This window comes from Argopecten irradians, chromosome 2 (genome assembly GCF_041381155.1).
Source record: "Argopecten irradians isolate NY chromosome 2, Ai_NY, whole genome shotgun sequence".
NCBI classification, from domain to species: Eukaryota; Metazoa; Mollusca; class Bivalvia; order Pectinida; family Pectinidae; genus Argopecten; species Argopecten irradians.
In genome coordinates this window covers 15,036,166-15,050,056 of record NC_091135.1, presented here as the reverse complement: position 1 = coordinate 15,050,056, position 13,891 = coordinate 15,036,166, and the positions used below count along the sequence as shown (strand labels likewise).

At 33.1% G+C, this 13,891-nt stretch overlaps 1 protein-coding gene across 1 annotated transcript in view; it reads left to right on the top strand.

Annotated features, from left to right (window-relative positions):
* LOC138316456 (receptor-type tyrosine-protein phosphatase N2-like) overlaps nucleotides 1-13,490 on the top strand; it is a 117,751-nt gene extending 104,261 nt beyond the window's left edge. The window contains exons 8-15 of the mRNA XM_069258151.1: nucleotides 1,665-1,738; nucleotides 2,601-2,678; nucleotides 2,905-3,024; nucleotides 4,680-4,846; nucleotides 7,956-8,009; nucleotides 8,317-8,381; nucleotides 8,865-8,938; nucleotides 10,643-13,490. Of these exons, the coding sequence (XP_069114252.1) occupies nucleotides 1,665-1,738; nucleotides 2,601-2,678; nucleotides 2,905-3,024; nucleotides 4,680-4,846; nucleotides 7,956-8,009; nucleotides 8,317-8,381; nucleotides 8,865-8,938; nucleotides 10,643-10,714 (704 nt within the window). The 3' untranslated portion in view covers nucleotides 10,715-13,490. The remainder of the gene's footprint in view (nucleotides 1-1,664; nucleotides 1,739-2,600; nucleotides 2,679-2,904; nucleotides 3,025-4,679; nucleotides 4,847-7,955; nucleotides 8,010-8,316; nucleotides 8,382-8,864; nucleotides 8,939-10,642) is intronic.
* The last annotated feature ends 401 nt before the right edge of the window (nucleotides 13,491-13,891 follow it).

Sequence of the window (13,891 nt, the reverse complement as noted above, 5' to 3'; positions counted from 1 at the left end):
TGAAATGCTGCTATTATAGAATTACTTGTGGAGATAAAAAAAAATCCCCTTTTATCATTTGCTTATGTTGAAAATAAATGTATTAAGCTAACATCTCAACAAATAATTGATGACAATTTACTTTTCTGGTTGTATGAAATATAATAAAAAAAATCTGTGACCTTCCACAGATAATTGTATTCAGAGAGAATTACTTGGAAAATAAAGGGGAAAGTTAAGCATTTGTTTCTCATGATGAATTTGTTAATGGGTTCGGATCAAGTGAATTTCAACAATTAAAATGTCCCCAGAGTACAGCATACAATTAAAAAGGCAGATTTCACAGGATTATTGCTTTTTTATGATGATTGTGTCACAGAGTAGCTGAAGTAGTAATGTAGTCAGCAACCATTCCAACTCACAGGTGGCAGGTAGTCAAAAATCAACTAAAGGCTACTTACATTGTGACCTTAAGTCTATACAAAATCAGCTAATATATATATATATATATAAAGGCTACTTACATTTTGACCTGAAGTCTATAGATACAAAATCAGCTAAAGGCTACTTACATTGTGACCTTAAGTCTATAGATACAAAATCAGCTAAAGGCTACTTACATTGTGACCTTAAGTCTATACAAAATCAGCTAAAGGCTACTTATAATTACATATCTTGTAATTTAGCTACACAGATTTTCATCATTACACCGAGAACCTTCAATCTTTCCATTAAAACCAATCCAAAATTGACAGTATTTGGGGTTCACAAAATTAGTTGTCATTTATAGCCATTTTTTTTTTAAATTTTGAGCTGATTCATTTGCTGCAACAAATCCTTGTGTTCTGTTATCTGTTACTTATAAAGCTTTTGTAGGCATTAGAAATATCTTACATTAAGTAAATAGTTTGTCAAATTAAAACCAGCAAATATACATATATTAAGTGGCTGTCATGATAGAATAAAATGGTACAAAACACAAGATTTAGACTGGAAACTCAGAGCCATTATCAACATGCATGTTGGGTACATTGGATTTGTCGGCCACATATCATACAATACGCTCCATTAGATGTATTCATTTGTCACCAAGCTGTTATGTAAACTTTATCTCGTAGCATCTGTTGGCTACTGATGCTGCAAACGTATACATACAAATACTGTGTGACAGTTTTAGCTTGCTTTAACTTGTAACCATGGATATTAGACATTTCAGATTTAAAATCTGCTTTTATCTTTTGCTACTTGGTATTTTTTTCTGCTGACAAAGATTTTAGCTACTAAAAGTTGTATTACAGGGGAAATAACCTATATTGATTCGAAATAAATAAAACCTGATTGTCTCAAGAACTTTTATGATTGATTTAATCCTATCAATTAATTCTGAAAATAATGTCCAGTATTTATCATAGCCGAGTATGTAGGAAAAATTATGTGATGTCCGACCTCGTACTAGTGGCTTTCGATACTCACTAAAACCTTTTCCATGAATCTCCATGCTTTCTGTACATCTCTTCACATGCTACACTACGTCTAAAAATTAATCTTCTGCATTTTTACAAATTATGTGGTAAAAAATTGCTATTAATTGTATACTGTGCTTTATATATCTTTTTAGCATCATGTTTTAGGACTTTAAATTGTTAAAAACGAATTTTTAAAAAAAGAAAAATTATATTTTGCAGATGATCACTCGCGTGTGATTTTATCCAATACAAGTAACGTGTCAGGTTCTGACTACATCAACGCCAGCAGTATAGTAAGTATTACATATATAACAAATAACATATAGGAACCGTGACGGAATAGAAAAATAGATGATTAGAATGATACTTCCTTATAACCATGAATTTGTTAAATTGTATATCAAACCATGGATAAGCCATTAAAAGGATTATTTAAAATCGGACGAAAACATCAAGTTAAGATATGTTAATAAAATCAGTTTAGTTGTTACTAGACTCCTGACATTCATTGCAAAAGGGTGTTTAGCAGGGTCTGTCTGTCAAACTTTGTTTCCTTACTGCAACAAACATTTTCTTCAATCTGCGTAACCCAAAAAGCTAGATAAGCCTAATTGGCACTATCAACAGTGGAGTTATGCCCCCTTAATTACCATCATCATTGTCTATTATTAGGGTATTTAGCAGGGTCTGTCTGTCAAACTTTGTTTCCTTACTGCAACAAACATTTTCTTCAATCTGCGTAATCCAATAAGCTAGATAAGCCTAATATCAACAGTGGAGTTATGTCCCCTTAATTACCATCATCATTGTCTATTATTTCCACAAAATTAACTGTAGCAAATGAAAACTAATTATGATAAAAATTGATAAATATCTATGAGCTTTTGTCAAATGATAACTATTTCTGTCAAGCACTTTTCACTGTGCCCTTTCTTTAAGGAACTTCACTTTATTTCCGATATTTTCTATGCAATAAATGTTTCAAATGTAAACTGATTTAATTGCTTGAAAATTGATTCACACCAAAGTAACATATTTTACCAAATAAGTATTTCAATGGTTATTAGATGGACATAAAATTGATGCTTGGCCTGTTAATAACATGTTTTCTCAGCTACATATTGTATGCTATAAGAAAGTTGGTGTCATTTCCAGACGGATCATGACCCTCGTAACCCCGCCTACATTGCTACCCAGGGCCCTCTGCCTCATACCATTGCTGACTTCTGGCAGGTAAGACACACAGAATTATTGTTATAATGTTATTGAAAATGTTAAACATGCATTTATGTTAATTAGTGAGGTTGTCTCAATCAGAACAAGATACTTTTATTACATTATTTCTAATGCCATTTTACATTTTCAACCGTTGGAAAAAAAGAAAGTACCGGTAATGTTACAAAAAACTGTCTGATCCAACAATGCGAGCTGAATTTACGAGTAGCATTAATTTGTACAGATGGTCTGGGAACAAGGCAGTGTGGTGATTGTGATGCTGTCAAAGATGTCCGAGAATGGCGAGGCCATGTGTCACCGCTACTGGCCGGAGGAAGGCAGTGACCTCTACCACATCTATGAGGTAGGATATTCTAAAAATAGGCATACCCCAAGGGGGTAGTATGTTACAGAATCAGAAAACTGTAGGTGATGCTCCGTAATACCACTAGAAAATATATATCATTTGATAACCATAAGGAAACTGGTCTCTGTTATAACCATGAGAAACGTGATGCGGAGATGTAAGGTTCTGTTTAGTATTACCTAGGATTGTCATCAAGATGTCTTTGATGTGACCTCTAACTACCCAGAATGCACTTGGGACATTCTAACCGACACTGACCTTCGTAAATGAAGATATTGATTGCGGAGACCTAGGAGGCCAGCCTAACTTAGTTTGTAGATGTGTGTTGTCTGGTAGACCATCATTAACATGTATGTAGATGTAGCCTAATAGTAGAGACCTAAACTGGTGCTCTCAGACAGAACTAATCACCATTTTAATTACTAGATTAGCTTCCTTTTTTTACACGATTAATAAAATGACATGTCCTTTTATAAATACAAGTATCATGTCAATGAAAAAAAGAACCCGCCAATTGTGGACTGTTGGTTATATGCATACATGGATTTTACATTCTATAACAAATATACTGTATATTGCCCATTGCCAGCGAGAATTAATTTAACAATCCTCTTGCATTACACTCATTTCAATTCAATTCTTTATTTCCGTAAGTTTACAACTTTTTGGAATAATGAAACATAACAAAATACATATACATATAGTACATTATTAAATACAAGTTACACTACAGGGCTTTTGAGACCCCAAAACGACATGGGTAAAGTACAATAAAGTCATAATTACCGAATGATGGGACTTATAATCGACGGTATTTGTAAAGCACATATTTTGGAAACAAACCAGTTCTAATAGAAATTAGATTAGTTGGTTTTACTGTTATATGCTAGAAAAGCACACTGTAGTGAAATGTATATGAAATGTTCAAACTCACTTACTGTCAGCTATTACACATTGTGGTCAATGTCTATGCTGAACCCTGGCCCTTGCCAGTGTAGTAAAGAATTTTTTTGTCTAAAATTACTCAAATTGCTCTTACAGTGGTGTTTTTACCTTATTAGATGCATGTTCTTGTCTAAAAATAATTTCATCAACTCCTCAGTGGTTATGTATTGCATTTGTTTAACGCGTCCATGACTTTGACTCGGGTAAGGGTACAGTGTACATGTAGTACCTGCTTAATCCTATTGATAAACAATTTGGAATTTTAACGGTATCAATCAAACTACTTAACAATGTCGTGAAATTTGTCGATGTTTAATTTCTTGTAACATGTTTCATAAGAAATATAGAACAATACATTTATGTCATATTTTACTTCATGGTTATGTAACAGAATTAGCCTCACTGAATTGTCCCTTTAAAAGCTTAAATTTGTATTTGTACATTCCCACACATGCATTCAATTTCGGAGCATGAACATTACAAGATGCCAATAAGTCACTAGTATGATCAGGGTAATGTACAGCTTCCACACCAACATTTACACATAGAGGCAAAACAAACGTTAATGTGACATCATAGCCATCACAGAAATTTGCTTTATATGAAAACATCAGTTTGCAAATGCATCAAGAGCAATTATTACTCCACTTTGCTGAGATTAATTGTCCAATGCTTCGGTCTTGCTAAACTGTCTTCCCCTTTGTTAGGTACACCTTGTATCTGAACACATCTGGTGTGACGACTACCTGGTACGCAGTTTCTACCTGAAGAACCTGCAGACTAACGAGACACGGACCGTGACCATGTTCCACTATCTCACCTGGCCTGATCTTGGAGTTCCGTCGTCCATCAAGGCTTTGCTGGACTTCCGAAGGTATGCTAGCTGTAGGCAATCCTAAGTAGATAACCTAAAAGCATGATTTAACAGTTTGTTAGTATTGGTTGTTCTTAGTTGATTTCTTTAGTACAGCTTAATTATATCCGATGACTAACTCTCTGAGATTTCTGGTACCTGGTATGAAGTTGACTTTCACAAGAGTGTTTTTTTTTTATATTTTTCTGTTCCGTTATGCTGTTATGAAGTACGGGTGATTTGTAGGTTATCACTATACATTAGGGTTTATTTGAATTTTCTGTTAGATTATAATTTGCATCCGAGGAGCAAGTCTTGATGAAGAAAAAAGAGCTGTCAGATATTGGGTCTAATATGAAAAAGATTTTGTCACTTTGCTACGACCACTAACATTACTACAGTTACCATTAACCTCGTCTGATGGACTAGCTTTTACTCACCACTAACATCACGTTGCCTACTTGCCACTAACACTGTCTGAATGCCCCAGGGAGCTTTTGTGATTTAGCAATTGTAAATCAGACAAATTGCATAGTCACAAAAGTGATCGGGGCTCAGGCTAAGCATCTAACAGCACGCTAGCGCAAGTTAGCAATGTCTACACCTAGCACGCCCATGATGTCACGTAGCACATCTGTGATGTCACCTAGCACGCATCTTGCATCATCTTTAGCCAAGGCCTGGTAGTGACACAGAGTAGAAAGCGTGCTGTTTGATTTCTGGACCAGCTGAATTCTTGTTCCTGACTTTTCATTGACTTCAATGGAGTTGTTTGTGTTTGGTCGTTCTTCGTCAAGGATGCTAAGTAAATCTATGGGAAAAAATGATGTCTGACAGTGTAAGTATTGTTACCTTATAGGCCAAGTCTGTTTGTTACTCATGGTGTTCTATAGTTGATCCTAGAGATAAGTCTAAGTGGCACTATTGTGGATTGTTTGTTGCTTTATTGAGTCCAAAAGTTGATCCTTGTACCTAACAGGATGTAATTGATAGGCATGTGGTGACCACTTGAGTCAATTCCATTGAGTTTTGTATGAAGAAAGAGTAACAGCAATAAGTGTGCTACTCAAACACTGGGCGTCTGATAATTAACCACAGTGTAAAACTTTAATTTTGATTGTCTTAATTGATTGCATAAATCTGATTTGATTGATTGGTCTTAATGACCTCAGTCTTGTTACCCTGAAGGGATCTTTCTCAATTTCATATGTATATAACATATTGCATCGTCCCAGTTATAACCAAGTCTAGAAAACAAATTATTTTAACAATTAGAACTATTTGAAGTCATAAACAGTGTTTAAAACTCATCATTTTAGCACATCTGCCAGAAATCTGAACGTTTGCCATCTCTTATCTAGTCATTGTTCTTTTAAATAACTTCTTGTAAAAAACAAAGTTCTTGTGATATTTTAATGAAATGAAGGACTAACATTGTTTGGGGTATGTGACATCAAGGTCACAGAGGTCAAATAGGCTAAAATCTTTAAAATTTCTTACTCATTAAGCAGGAGGCCAAGAGATCCAATATTTGGTCAATAGCAGACTGGCTAGAATGAAGTTTACTTATATGAATGACCTTGACCTTCAGCTCAAATTTGCTTTGAATTATTCAATTTTCTTTTGCAACAGTCTTTCTGCATAAGTAAAAGGCCAAGTAATCTGATAACTGATATGTTGCGATTAAAGCCAGCATTAACTTTCCTAAAAGTAATAAATTTGGCCTTTCTCAAAGGTCACAGGAAGGCTTAATAATTTGAACATGTCTTCTGAATGAAAGAGAGACCAAATATAAGGCCTGCAACATTGCTGGATGAAAGGCTCAAAATTTTACACAACTTCTTTTCCAAAACCAAAGGCCAAGAGATCTGATGTTTTACCTTAAGCCAAACTACCAAGGTTGTGTAAAGCCATGATTTTAGCCTTCCTTTAAGATTATCAGATAATTTCTTTACTTCAAGACCATGATACTTGAGGAACTGATATTTAGTATGCTCCAGGTGGCAGACGAGTGCTTTCCAATTTATCTGTTACCGTTGTTTTAATTAATATCAAAGCAAGGACAGAAGTTTTGGCATGGTATATGGTTAAACTATTGTGACGTGTAGTATTCCCCTGAACTAAAAACAATGTACAGAACATTTAGCACGCATGTCAGACTTTCATTATATTCTTCTGAATCATCTAATTTTCAAGAAAAAGTTTTCTCTGGGTGTATGACATTTCTATAGAACGTGAGCAAGGCCTTTTCTAGAGATCTTTTTCAATACCATGCATCCTTTAATAATATTTTGTCTTGGATATTGACAACTACCTGATCTAGGACTAAACTGTGAAGTGGTGGTGAGATGACTTATCCAATGGCCTGTGGTGATGCCAGTTCATTAGGCTCCGATTTCTCTTTGTCAGCACCGTAATGCATGTGCATTTCACCATTTTATCTGAGGATTAAAGCCGCACAGATTTCCTGTTGACTTGATGCACACTGCTACCACACCATTAGTGGGAGAATGTAGAGTAGCCAGCGGGGCACGAAGCAGCCAGCGGGGCGCGAAGCAGCCAAACATCTGATGCTCACATTGCTAACAAAGAATCTGAAGAAACACACCATATTCAACTCAATGCATTTTTGAGTGCCCCTTCCCTTCTCTGCTTTTTTCTTTTGTGACTTCTCAAATGTGCTATATAGAGTCAGGGAGTAACAGATAAGGGGGGGGAAAATATTCAAATGAAAGAAAATCTCAATTTTAGACGTACTTAATTTTCCTTGATTTTTCAGTTACCAGGTACAGATATTGATTTGTAACTCATTCCTGTAACATTGACTGATTGATAAACTTAAGTCATGCTGCTGCTGAATTGTGGCAAGTGTCAAGTAATGAAGCATTAGATTAAAACCACAAATATTCTACTGTATTATGGGATGAATGTTTACTTTCTCATCATGTTAAATTTTACCAGTATGATAAAGGTGTACTTTCAATATTAACCGAATTTTTTTTTTAATAATTAGAATTTAAAATTAGAAATTTGTCACTTTTTAATCTTTAACAGTAGTTAAGTCTAAATAAATATAATGATAGATTACATCCAGGAAAGGTATAATGATAATGCTGGGTTTGTGTTCCAGGAAAGTGAACAAGTCTTACCGAGGACGATCCTGTCCCATCGTAGTACACTGCAGGTAAACAGCTGTCCAAAATGCTATCTAAGTATTCTGATAATAAATTTTCACTATTATGTACACATAGAAAAATAAAATGACGGGTAACTGTTGATCTCAAGCTAAAACTAATTGATTGTTATACATAGTGTAAATTCATAGTGATCCATTGAATCATAACTTCTCTTTAATTGACAACTGACCAATGAAATTGTTTGTTTCAGTGATGGATAGAATAAATTCAATGTAACTAACCAATCATGTCCTTTGTTACAACATTGTGTAGAATATACTGAATGCTATTGACCAATGAAATGCATTGTTACAGTGATGGTTGTGGCCGGACTGGAACCTACTGTCTTGTAGATATGGTCCTGAACAGGATGGCTAAGGGTAAGTTCTCTCTACCTAAATGTACATGTAGCTGGCTTTAGAATCAATAAAAGAATCTACAAACAGTTGTTAGAAAACATATAATTTACATTCTGTATTAAAGACACATGTATGAAAGCTTCACTCAAAATGTATTTATAAATTCATATATTGATAATTTGACTAGTGCATAGAATAAAAGTTTATTTAGATTTTATTCACTTTTCTACTGATGATAATCATTTTGTCTAACGTTAAGAATTCCCTTATTTCATTTGACTGTCCTTTCAATTGAAGATCTTTTGGTTTATTTAGTTCTGTATACTCAACCTTCATTCTGTTTCTAAACCTACTTCTGAAGTAAGTGCTTAGTATAATACCACATCTCTGCCCTGTGTCTGTAACTTTTTGTGTCATGAGGATGTATCATACTGTTGATAAAACTATTGAAGAAACTAATGTTTATTTCAACTGATAATAAGCTAATGATTGCATTGTTAACAGGAGCGAAGGAAATTGATATTGCGGCCACGTTAGAACATATCCGGGACCAGAGGATGTCCACTGTCAAAACAAAAGTATGTACATTTCATATTGTTGTTAAAGAATGACTAAGGATATTATTAAATTGTCATTAATTTCATTACAAAAAGTTGTTGGAAGAATTCAGAATAAAGAGTGATATGTTAGGTTTGATAGTAAAGCCCACAACTTTTGTAATAAAGAGCGCATGTTCGCAAAGCAAACTCTTGTGATAGAGGTGTCTTGGTAACGTTAATCATCAGTATATGTAGAGTTCAAAAACTTTCTCGTAAACTGGAAACTGTAAGTCAAAAAAAGATCCAGTGTTGCGCATTTATTTATTTATGACTTAAAATGTTCATGTTAATTCCTTATCTGTCGTATGATCATTTATACAATCTTTATTCCAAACATTTTTGTTGCAATATGCAAAATATATCGTCATTTTTTACCCCATTTGCCGATTTGCCAACAAAAATCTTACTTTTACGTTCATAATTTGACGTGTTCGAACTATCCTAAATAGGATTGATTATAAAAAGTCAGTGTTCGAACTATCACTAGCTAAAAATTATGGTTTTTCCGGGAAAAATAGTGTGTTTGAACTATCCGACGGTTCAAAATAACAGGAGGTTTATCGTATTATTTTTTCTGGCCTAAAATGTTTCGCCTGATGGGTCAGGGGAGATAACTCTTTCTTCTTTAGAAATACTTTATTTACCTGGTATCTAAACTGCATTCAAAACAATTATATATTTCTATTGGTAACAGTTCAAAAACAACAAACAGAAAAATGGATTAACTGCTGGGCTCTCAGATAGGCTTTGCCTAAATTTATACTATATTAGCAATCCTACTACGACTGTTTATAGTGAAGCCCTCCATAACAATTTATAGCGAATTCTCCTATGACTGTTTATAGTGAAGCCCTCCATAACAATTTATAGCGAATTCTCCTATGACTGTTTATAGTGAAGCCCTCCATAACAATTTATAACGAATTCTCCTATGACTGTTTATGGTGAAGCCCTCCATAACAATTTATAGCGAATTCTCCTATGACTGTTTATAGTGAAGCCCTCCATAACAATTTATATCAAATTCTCCTATGACTGTTTATAGTGAAGCCCTCCATATCAATTTATAACAAATTCTCCTATGACTGTTTATGGTGAAGCCCTCCATAACAATTTATAGCGAATTCTCCTATGACTGTTTATAGTGAAGCCCTCCATAACAATTTATAGCAATTCTCCTATGACTGTTTATAGTGAAGCCCTCCATAACAATTTATAGCAATTCTCTATGACTGTTTATAGTGAAGCCCTCACATATAGCTCAATTTATCATAGCAATCCTCCTCCATTACTGTAAATGGTGAAGCCCTCCATAACATTTCATGAAGCCATCTATAATTTTTTTAAGTTAAGCCCTCTATAACCCTTTTTTGTAATTGAAACCCTATAAATTTCTTTCATATAATGAAACCTGGTTGCCATCTGTCTGCTGTAAAACAAAATTCACATGTTCCCATAGATTGTGTTAAAATAACCAAAGTTGAGGTATTTTGTCATGCTGAATGTTAATTATTTGGGTGATTGCCAAAAAGGCTTTTTCACAAGATGTGCTGAAAGTGCTGTGCTGTGCCTTCCTGGAATTGGAAGCATTCCCTTATTGTCTAGACATTAAGTACTGAAATTAGATTTCATGCTTAAATTAAATCACAAATTGAATTATCACTATCAAATTTTTTTTCACAGGAGCAGTTCCAGTTTGCTCTTGCTGCCGTCGCAGAGGAAGTCCATGCCATCTTAAAAGCACTGCCGCAGTGAAAACTTCCTGGCTTTTGATTGGATTATAATAAACATTAATTTCTGTCAACAGAGTGACTACAATTATGAATATTATGAACAGTTCTTTATAATAAATGTAATGATCATTGAAGGAATTGAAACACACATAAATCTGAGATGGATAGTGTACACTGGTACAATTCCTACAGAAATCCACATTCCCTAGTGGACTACTTGAAACATGTTAAGCATAAATAATATCTGGTTGTATATGATGTGAATATATATACACTGTTGTCAGTCATATATAGATATTTTATTTTGTCCAATAGCATTTTTATGTCTGTAGACCTTTCATTGTTTGAAGATGTGAATCCTCTTTGACCATGGTTCTTTGGTATCTATATAACAAAAACCTGAAAATATTTTGAAAAAGAAAACAAACTATCAAAATTTTACGAAACTGAATTTCAATGAATTTTATGTGGGACTTTTGAATTAATCAAGTTAAATAAAATTTAAATGCAATTTTTTGTAAAGAACTTTTTTAGATTCACTTACATAGATTTATACTCAACTTACCTGAAACTTTTTTTATTTACATTTTCTTTGCCTATACTTCTTTACTTGTCCAACATTTGTATTATTGATCAATGCTATCTGTTAAGAAGATGGGGCTGGCCAGGTAGACAATTCAATCATTACAAAGAATTGACAATAAAAAGTGTTTCTGATACAGCCGTATCAAAGCCAAAAAAAAAAACAGTTTAGATTTTTTTCTTTAGAAATTGTCTTTAGATAAAAATGAAGACACTGGAGAAATTAATTTTGATTTTCAAGACAAATAGTATACTAAATGTATTTGGATATTTTAATGATTTGCAATAGCAATTTTTATTATCCTTTAAAAATGATATTGAATCTCACTTTTTAAAATGAATCTGACATTTACTTATAAGGGTAGAAATTTTTCCTGGAAAAACAAATGATTTGGCCAAATTAATCAGTGTATAAAAAGAAAGAATTTAATATATAATTAGACTAGAATACATTAGATCTTTTGCACTGTTGTTGTCACAAAGAGTTTAAGTGTACATGTATGATCATTGCTATTGCCATGGTAACAAAACAGGGAGTAGGGGCCTTGCTAAAGTTTTCAGTTTGTTAATGCTACTTCTGATCTGTGATTATTACTGAATGGCTACCATGGCAACAACTATGATTATGGACACCTTTTTGTGATCTACAGTATGTGCCAAACGCTGATGGGATTGTGAGTCTGGGTGATCTGAGTGCTTTATTCTACCTTGTCAGACCTTGTATTTAGTGTATTTAGCAATTTCTAATGTCACAAATTCATTAATAACTATGGTAGTTATCTAAGATATATTGACTCTGTCAGGTGATAGATTTACTTGATATATAGCTACCAGGTAGTCTTCTCCCACCGTGCGTGCAATACTCATATTGATCACTACAGGTTTTTTAGCCTCGGGACAAGAACACAAAATCACATCTAAAATTTATGAATTATTGTTGTCATGTCAACAGATTTTTACTTGAAAATAAATCTATTTCATCACTGCCATGATATTTTGAGAATATCTCTGTTTCCATGGTAACCTGACTGTTGCCCACTTTATGTAACTAAGTAAGATGAATTTCCTCTTTAATTTGGTCTCACAGTGGGTAGAAGTTCCCTAACAATGGTGGTCTGTTATAGCTGAATACTGACGTTGTGATAAGTTGTTACAAGTTTTGTTACGTTTAAATAATTCTATTATCCTATTCAATTTATCAACAAATATTGGAAGACTGTTATTGAAAAATCGCTACTGGGAAATGTGGCAAAGTTGTTAATTATACTGATTTGGGGAGTGCTATTTGTTTATATATTGACCATTTCACATGATAATGATACACTGTTCAGGATTGTACATGTATGTGATTAGGCAGTTATAAATATATTTAAACTTTAAAACCAATGTTAAATTTCCAGAAAATGTTCTATTATGTACAACATTAGATGAATATGTTAGATATGATGGATTTTGGTTCCCAACACAGGAATTTCCAGTTAATGTTTAAAGTCATTGTGTATCAAAAGAAAAATCTTATATTTAATTTCATAGAATGCTTTAAGGTATCTTTAAGTGTGCATACCTCAAATCATTCTAATTTGTAGATGAAATAAAAATAAACAAAAAGTCACAAATCCAAGACCTCTAAATGTTCTATGAGGGATAAACTAATGTTGTGTACATTTTTTTTTAATTTTTATTCACTCTCACAACTACTTTGAAAAAGATAATTGAATGAAGTAAAAAAAAATTGATCAGTCATATTTCTTAGGCAATGAAACAATGATTTTAAAACAAGAACTCCGATTTTTTTTCATACATTTTTAGACAAAATTTATATCATATTTTACATTTTAAGATAAAATTATATATTATATTTTACATTTTAAGATCAAATACCAGATGAAGGTTAAAATTATTGTCTTTTTTTTCAAAATGTATACAATATGTATTTCCTTTTTTATCTGTTTTAAGACTTTTTCCTGTATTACTGTTTACTTGATGTATACATAGTTTGCTACATAAACAGTGTCATTTGTTGTAATGTTTTCAGCATTTGTTATTATTATTGTACATCAAAATTTGTCTAAAATTAAAACAGAGATATAAATATATATATATTTTTCTTCAAAAGATTTCTGGGTCCAACTGGTTTCTCTGATATATTAATGTCTAGTTTGTAAAGTGATGGTGTGTGCTACCCTTCTGTCATTAAAATGTTACTGCAATCCTAACTTGTCTTTTGTTCATTTTTTTAAAATGGTGAAATTGAATAATATACCTTCTCACTAACGATTATCCCAGCAAAACATATATGGCACCCAGGGAAGGCACTTTAAAAATTAGTATGTGCCATGGTGGGTTCAAAATAAAACCACTTTGGTGCCAGGGTGACATTCCAATAAAATCTCTTCTGTGGTGGGGGGTCTATCTGAAGCACTTTTTGAAATTAAATGCAAAATTTGTGTTTTATAATGTTGCTGTCAGTCATCCTGACTACAAAAATAACTGTTGAGAAAAATTTTAATTTCTGACAATAATAAGGTGTTGTTCATCTTAAATAAAAAAACAATTATTTTATTTTCTGGGTGTTTTGAAATAATAATGACAGAACATTTATCTAAAACATTATATT